The sequence below is a fragment of the Danio aesculapii genome, chromosome 17, assembly GCF_903798145.1.
Source record: "Danio aesculapii chromosome 17, fDanAes4.1, whole genome shotgun sequence".
NCBI classification, from domain to species: Eukaryota; Metazoa; Chordata; class Actinopteri; order Cypriniformes; family Danionidae; genus Danio; species Danio aesculapii.
Genome location: NC_079451.1, coordinates 11,342,244 through 11,351,302, shown reverse-complemented (window position 1 = coordinate 11,351,302; position 9,059 = coordinate 11,342,244). Strand labels below are relative to the sequence as shown.

The following is a 9,059-nucleotide window of genomic DNA, read 5'->3' as shown; positions in this document are numbered from 1 at the left end:
ATGGTCACTTCCAGCAGGATAATGCGCCATGTCAGTGCGAATCATCTCAGACTGGTTTCTTGAACATTACAATGAGTTCACTGTACTCAAATGGCTTCCACAGTCACCAGATCATAATCCAATAGAGCACCTTTGGGATGTGGTGGAACGGGAGATTCGCCTCATGGATGTGCAGCCGACAAATCTGCAGCAACTGCGTGATGCTATCATGTCAATATGGACCAAAATCTCTGAGGATTATTTCCAGTACCTTGTTGAATCTATACCACGAAGAATTAAGGCAGTCCTGAATGCCGTGTAATGCCGTGCCGTTAAAAAGTAAGTCACCATTTCTATTCCTTCAAGACTGGCAATAAGTTTTTAAAGTGAGTTACAAAACGGTTGACCACTCAAATTTAAATAAAAAAAAAGATTAATCCTGCAGCACGGTGGCGCAGTGGGTAGCACAATTGCCTCACAGCAAGAAGGTCGCTGGTTTGAGCCGCGGCTGGGTCAGTTGGCATTTCTGTGTGGAGTTTGCATGTTCTCCCCGTGTATGTGTGGGTTTCCTCCGCGTGCTCCAGTTTCCCTCACAAGTCCAAAATCATGTATGTGTGTGAATGAGTGTGTATGGATGTTTTCCAGTAATGGGTTGCAGCTGGAAAGACACCGCTGCATAAAACATATGCTGGATAAGTTGGCGGTTCATTCCGCTGTGGCGACCCCAGGTTAAAAATGGGATTAAGCCGAAAAGAAATTGAATAAATAAAAGATTATTCCTTTGCTAACTGCTAGTTAGATAATCTTGTCCTAGTTCTTCTGTTGAACACTAAAGAAGATATAATGCGGTAAACCTGACTTCCATAGCATTTGTTTTTCCTACTATAGAAGATTACAGGTTTTCAGAACTTCTTCAAAATATCTTCAATTGTGTTCAACAGAAGAAAGAAACTCATAAAGTTTTGGAAACACTTGAGGGAGTAGTTAAATATATTATTATTCTTTTTTTTTAATATAATTTTGATTGAACTAACACTTTAACATGGTGGCTATGCAACTAGCCCAGATTATGATGGAATCAGAGAGTCTAAAATGACAACCCTGAATCTATTGTAGAATTGCAAAATGTATGGTGACCAAAAAAAACACGGCACTGTTACTAAAATATACTGTGGAAACTTATTTCAAGTTCTGGATTTTATCATTAAAAAAAGAAAGAAAAGTGATCTTGCTTAAATACATTTTTAAAGCTTATTAATGGCGATCCATTATAATTGTATAACAACTACTACGGTTACTATGGTAATTTTACAAGCCTCGCCCAACCAGGAAGTGAAATCCAGCACTATCCTTGAGTCCAGGCGGACAAAAACGTGATAAAAAGATCAACGGTGCAGCTGAGATGTTGTCCAGATTATGATTTCTGCTAAGATTAAAACGTTAATGACGTAATCATCATAACGTTCAGTTTGGCGCGAACGCCGCAACGTTTACAATGCTTTATACATAAACACCGCCACCAGGATAACAGGTAACGTTAACTTAAAAATATATTGTATCCTAACACATTATGTCGTTAATAAAGCCCCTTTTTATTTGTTTACATTTATTTGTATCGTAAGAAATATATGTCAGTATAATAGATGTATATTTTAAGTATTTTTCAGTACGTTAAGGACTGTAAACCAGTTGCGCGAATGAATGAGTTTCGACACCAAAGTTGCAATGAACATATAGCATTGATGAACATTTAAATAAATAAGACTTTCTTCGTACTTTAGGAGAGGTGGGCAATGTCGTCGGACAGGTGGACGTGGAGTTTGACGGGAGCGACAGTGGCCGGGGTTTCAGCGCTGTATGTCGGCTGTGCTCCGCGCGCTGTGCCCGGTGGAGACTCAGGTATACAGCAGTCAGTCAGTCAGTCATGTGTTTGTGTTTATATCACATGCAGCCTATCACAGAACAGTACACTGTTATATCATAAACACTGTATGTCATGAAGCTTTTGCAAATATGAACTGCATTAGACTTGTTGAGATTTTACCGTTCATCTTTCTAAATGGCTTTCTTGTCCATTTTCAGTGAAACCAAAAAAATGTTTGCTGAACAATTGGCTTAAAATGAGCTTTGCTGTTAAGAAAAGGCATTTCTTTTCAATATAGCTGTTGTTTATTTGGATGAAATTATATGTTTGTTTGAGTACTTTTTATCGTTGTTTTATTCTATAAAGATCTGATAACACAAAAATATATCAGAAAATGGAAATGACAGTAGGGGAGAGCGTATGTAACATTTTTCAAGATAAAGTATTTACCAGAAATGTATTTTTGCTGTGGTTACTAACTCAGAAGTCTGGCCTATCAAAATCAGGTGTTATTTTCTTTTGTGTCAATGTAGATCAGGGCTCCCCAACCTTTTTGAAACTGAGAGCTACTTCTTGGGTAACAATTAATGTGGAGGGCTACCAGTTTGATACACACTTCTCAAATAACAAATGTGCTCAATTTACTTTTAATTATATATTATTGTAATTAATTAATGATATTCATCCATGTGAAAACACTGATCATGTTAATGATTTCTCACAATATTTGTCAACAATGATTTAACAAGGTAGGAAACAGAGAAATATCAATTTGCAACAGTTTGTTTTTTATAAATCTCTGCAAGTATTTACATCTTCAAATAATCTCTTCTACAATATTTATGCTTACAGATTATCAATAGTGTAACATAAATCAACTTTCAGATTTTACTGAAATTATCACCAAATCTATCCAAATTATCAGCATTTTTAACGTAGCCGACGCTCTTCTAACCATTGCAGTTTCCCCGAGTTGGACATCTGAAAGAGTGGAGATTACATCAGTTCTAGTCTTTAATCACAGTTTTGTTTTCCTGTCTGAAAATGGCTTGTTTTTCTAATCGAAAAATGTGTAGCTCCAAATGAGGCTTCAGTTGCTTTTTGGGGGGGTGGGGGGTTTCACCGGTTGGAAAATCAGCTATCGTTCTGAGAGAAACAAAATCGCTTAGGCTATTTCCATGACCGCAGCGCCTTGCGAGGAGAATCTTGTTCATTCCTACAACACGCGGTGGATTCTGTACTGTTTTTGCGCAGTGCGAGGAAAAAGGAAAAGTAAACATAACAGCTGCCGTTTAGGCTGAAATGGCACCATTTTTGTTATCTTGTTCCTGTATCTGTAAAAGATAAAATGTCTTATTTTATTTATATATATATATATATATATATATATATATATATATATATATATATATATATATATATATATATATATATATATATATATATATATTATAGGTGGGCATAGATTAATTTTTAATTAATCTCAAAATTTATCTAGATTAAAATGGCTCATTTGAATTCTGTCGAAGGCATTCAGAATGTGTGGTACCCAAATAATAAATCTTTGAGAACGGGTTTCTCAAGCCAGGTGGCATATTAGACCAGAGGCTCATCTCTTGTTTCCAAAATGCATCACAAACTGCTTGGGGCGTAGCAACTGGGGGGGACAGGGGGGATCCGTCCCCCTCACTTTTAGAGACAGACCATTTAGAAACAGGTGATTAATAATTATATGAACATATGATCTCATACAGCCATATATATATATATATATATATATATATATATATATATATATATATATATATATATATATATATATATATATATATATATATATATATATATATATATATATATATATATTTTTTTTTTTTTTTTTTTCAAGATAAAGTATTTACCAGAAATGTATTTTTGCTGTGGTTACTAACTCAGAAGTCTGGCCTATCAAAATCAGGTGTTATTTTCTTTTGTGTCAATGTAGATCAGGGCTCCCCAACCTTTTTGAAACTGAGAGCTACTTCTTGGGTAACAATTAATGTGGAGGGCTACCAGTTTGATACACACTTCTCAAATAACAAATGTGCTCAATTTACTTTTCTGTATCTATTTGAAAATGAAGAAAATGTTGTCTAAAGACAAACTTTTGTTTTTATAAATTAATGTTCATTTAAAAACATTTAAGATTAACATATTATTTTACTATCAGAGATGAGCAGATTAGCTCACTGAATCTGCTGTTATTATCCACGCTGACCTATCATCATGCCTAAAACAAAGAATTAAATTATTAAAGTGACAATTGGGTGTGGATACATATAAGCTATCAGCAGGGGCGTAGCGGACATTTTAAAAGTGGGGGGGGATGGCTGTATGAGATCATATGTTCATATAATTATTAATCACCTGTTTCTAAATGGTCTGTCTCTAAAAGTGAGGGGGACGGATCCCCCCTGTCCCCCCCAGTTGCTACGCCCCAAGCAGTTTGTGATGCATTTTGGAAACAGGAGATGATATATATAAATGTATATGTGGCGATGCAGTGGATATATATATATACACACAAAAATTAGTACACCAGATTTTAAAAATGCTTATTTTAATCAATTTCTCATTTCTCAAGTTCCAGATTTGGCTTCAGTACTGACTAATCTAATGTATATGCACAAATATAATATTGTAAAGCTATACCCCCCCTCCACAAAAAAACGTTTTGTGTAAATTTATTTGACATATAAAGTAAGTTTTTCATAAAAAAAAATCATTATTAAGTATTACTTAAAATTAAAGTAATTTCAATTAAATTCAATTTAAAACTACTTAATCAACATCATAAATAGTCATTGTGACGCAGAGAATTTATATTGTTCGAATTCCATTCCAACTATAATACTAATAATAGAACTAATAATTAATAACACTTGTACAGTATTTACAAATCATAGTTCAACATTTATTAATGAATTAACATCCAAATTCATACTTGTTGATATTGAGTTAGTGCACTGTGAATTAAAATGAACTAACAATGAATTTAACTAACATCAACAAAGATGACTAAATACTGTAATAAATGTATCGCTCATTGTTTGTTCGTATTAATAAATACATTAACTAACTTAAACTAATACAACCTTATAGTTAAGCGTTACCAATAAATTTTTTAAAGGATGAGCCTATTAGAAGCCAGCCCTATTTATAGTGGCAGATTACAAAACTGTAGCATGTGATAATAGTAAACACAATGCTATTGTCTGTTGGTGTTTTTACAGCTATAAAGTATCATTCTTAATGTGAACTAGCCTTTACATTTATTTGACTCGTACAGACTGAGCAATGCTGAAAAAACACCCTGCCCTATAAACAAGCAGCTTAACTAACAGAAAGACAAAAATAAATGTTTTTCTTCTTGAGGGTGCATGCAAACAACAAGCTGCTGCTCCGTGAGCTTTACAGCATGTGCACGGACCGGGTGGCTTTTGGAGGCTTTTGGGGGAGGCGGGGTGCAAGAAGCTGTTTGGGGCTTACGAAGAGAGAGAAAAAAAATCGGCCAACCCCTTAAGCGTGGCGTTTAGGGACATTGCAGGATGCTGGTGTGATAGCGCCAGCTGAATGCTCGGCAGAAATTCTCCAGGTCTCCGTCTCGCAGTCCTAATCCCTTTAGGTGTGCTGCGCCCCGGAGAGGCTGAGCGGGCGCCCCGCGGGACTGCTGTTGTCTAGGAATGCGAGTGTGGAAATGATGGGGATTATAGGGGGAAAAAGGCTGCTGTTAGTGCCCGATGGTTGTGCTATCACAGAGACACTTCACTCCTTCCACCGCTGTCCGTTTGCATTTGCGCTCTTTTTCTCTGTTCACCCCTCCCTGTACGGGACAGGGCTCTGTGCTGGGGTCTAGACATAGCACTGAATGAAACTGTGATGTATAACATGAGAAATTTTGATTACAGGGAGATCCACGCTTTTTGAAATGTGGTAGACCTGGCCTCGCCACGTGCTTATTTATTTCTATTCTAAATGAGACTGTGAAAGCAGAGCAAATTCGGCTGCTGAAGTGCGAGGGGTCTGCACCTACAGATAGAGGACTTCCAACATGACAAGGAAAACAGACGACTGCTAGTGATACGCAGGAAGTGCCAGCTAACAATTTCAAAATTTTGTGATGCGCCGAACATTTCATATTGCATCAGAGAGCCGAGATTATAGGATTTTACAGTGTTTAGGCAAGTGTTGCATCAGGCGGCGTTGGTTAGATTTATACAACAGGGCAAAACATTTGGGATTAGTAGGCGAAAGGACTTTTTGCCCATTATTCTCTGAACTGTAGTATAAATGAAGATTTGTTTTTGTTGGTAGATTTCTAGATTTTGGTTGTAGAGTCTTGAAATTTCTACCCTTTAAGCACATTTTCCCTAAATTCACTTTTATATACGGGACATTCTATCAGAAACGTACATTATCTGTCACTGAAAAAAAAAACCATAAATACAGTGAATAAAAAGTATTTCATCCCAAAAATATTTAAAGTGGACTGATGGTTGATTTCTGTGAGTTGTTCTGTAAAGTCATTCAATTGGATCTCAGATTTTTTTCTTTATTAAAAACACTTTACAAATTTTCAAACCCTGTCATTGTCCTTGTCCCTCAGTCCAAATGAACCTACAGCTTTAATAGTTTTGTTGTGCTAAAAACTGTTATTTAGAAAAATATAATTCTGAAATAGCAAGTTTAAGTTGTTATCTTTCACATCAATTGATTAAAAACATGAAATTATAAATAAATTCTACAAATAAATACTACAAATATATAATCCAAATAAATATACAATTTGTCCCCATGTTTCTGTCAGTCCTGTCACATTTGCATTAAAGTTAGCAAAAAATGCATGCAATACACCTTTAAGGTGATCACTTGACATCATTTGATGGAGAAGAAACTGACAGAGATCAAGGACGTATTCTATCATTGAATATGATTTTATGCTTGTTTTTGTATGAATTTTTGAGGACGACAAGCTTAAGTCAGGCCCTGTCAAATTTTTTATAAGTAAAAATGTACGTTTCTGGTAGAATGTCTCATACACTGTATAATACAGTAAATACATAGGATTATTGGGTCTTATTCAGTAAACATATGAAATGTGCTTACGGACAGTGGTGGAAAGAGTACTGAAAAATCATACTCAAGTAAAAGTACCATTACTTGCCTAAAAATGTAGTGCAAGTAGAGTAAAAGTATCAGTTGTAAATATTAGTCAATGTTTGAGTAAAAAGCCGCCCTTTCAAAAGTACTCAAGTAGTGAGTATTACGCTGTAAAAAGCTGATGCATTTACATCTAATATGTGCATGTGTGTAATTGTAACTTTCTGTAGTGCATTTAGTTATTGCCCAGCAGGCAGACAATGTCCTAAGACGTTAGATATAGGTTGTGATGTCGGGTGACTAAAATTTAAGTCTAGGTAGCATCTAAGGACAGCATTATTTTGATGTCCAATAATGACGTCAAATTATGTTGATAATTTGGTATTTGATATTTATACCAAAATCCAACATTGAGCCAACATCTTAAATCAACGTCTTATTGACGTCAAATTCTGACATTTATTCATCAGGTATGGCAACCAAAATCCACCGTCAGATAGATGTGATAGTGGTAACGACCACACAACGTCAAGACATAACATCATTAGACGTTGATATTTGGTGGATTTTAGGTTGGACGTTGGACATTGATGTAGGCCTGACATTAGGTTCTGACGTCAACATGATTTTTATTTCTAAAAAAAATGCAATACAATGTCAATCTGATGTCATGTTGACGTCTTGTGCCTGCTGGGTGTTTAAGGCTATTTCGGTCATCATACAGTAAACATCTGTCATTTTCTTATCAGTGACATGCATCTAAATAGGCATTGCCTTGGACACTTTTAATGCTTCCAAACAGTTTGCTGCATGTCATTCATTATGATGTGATTTACCTTCTATGTGCCATTTGATTGGACAGAAATCGCTGGAATGATGTTTCTAATCCCCATAGACAAGTTAAAAAAAAAGTAGTGATTGCAGGTTGAAGGAAAGTAGTGGAGTAAAAGTACTGATACTGCACTAAAAGTAAACATTTTTAAAACTACTTAGTAAATTACAATTTCTGAGAAAAACTACTCAATTACAGTAGTTTGAGCATTTCTAATTTATTACTTTAGTCCACTGCTTATGGACATTTTCACAAATAAGTCATAGTTCATCAAAAACATTTGTACAAAAATGTATTCTAAATTTCCAAAAAATAATACCTCATGTACGCAATAATCATGTACAGCCAGGGCTTTATACTGTAGGCATGTAAAAAGAAACCTACATATAATTATATGTGATTTACAGGGTGGGGGAAAAGTAGCTGATATCAAAAATGTGTAATAGAGTATGAATAGAGGTTCTGTATATGTACTGTATATAACAATGGGTCTCATTCACTAATAACTGCGTACATAACATAGGTTTAAAATTATTTTATATATATATATATATATTTGTATATATATATATATATATATATATATATATATATATATATATATATATATATATATATATATATATATATATATATATAATTTTAAACCTATGTTACGTACGCAGTTATTAGTGAATAAGACCCATTGTTTCTGGCATGTTGTAATATTGGAAGAGATTTTTTTGTAGAGCAAAGACATGATTCATTGAATCAATGTTTTTCACATGTGAATTGACCACTAGTTGAATTACACCTGTTGTATACTGAAAGTGCAATGTGCTGGAATAAACTCTAATAAAAATGTTGTAACCTAACATTGGGTCAAATATGGACAAACCCAACGTTCTGACAAGTTTTTCGATTAAATTTAGATTACACGTTTAAACCCAGAGGTTGGTTTTGTACTATGGAGGTAGAAAAAGCAAACCAATTATGAGATTTTAAGATTTTTCAGAATCATCTTTTGTATTTCTCAGAAGTAAGAAACTGAAATGGGTAAGGATTAGTAAATGATGACAAAACATTCTATTTTGGCTGAACAATCCCTTTAACTTTAGTTTAATGCAATCTAAATTTGAGTTTACTTTTATATTTTAAATACAGTGTACTTCTAATATTTCAATAATTGCATTTTGGGCAAGCACGGTGGTGCAGTGGGTAGCGCTCTCGCCTCACAGGAAGGCTGTCGCTGGTTTGAGTCTCGGC

General features: G+C 34.7%; 1 protein-coding gene across 3 annotated transcripts in view; it reads left to right on the top strand.

The window, feature by feature from the left end:
- The first annotated feature begins 1,294 nt into the window (after positions 1-1,294).
- The window catches only part of tmem260 (transmembrane protein 260), a 65,070-nt gene continuing 57,305 nt past the window's right edge, over positions 1,295-9,059 (top strand). For 2 of the 3 annotated variants that reach the window (XR_008839273.1, XM_056477538.1), the window contains exons 1-2: positions 1,296-1,510; positions 1,761-1,878. Coding sequence is in view for 2 of the 3 variants with exons in the window: in XM_056477538.1 (XP_056333513.1) it covers positions 1,773-1,878 (106 nt within the window). In the remaining variant the exon portion in view is untranslated. Of the gene's footprint in view, positions 1,511-1,760; positions 1,879-9,059 lie in introns of all 3 variants that reach the window. The other variant, XM_056477539.1, reaches the window with a different exon arrangement.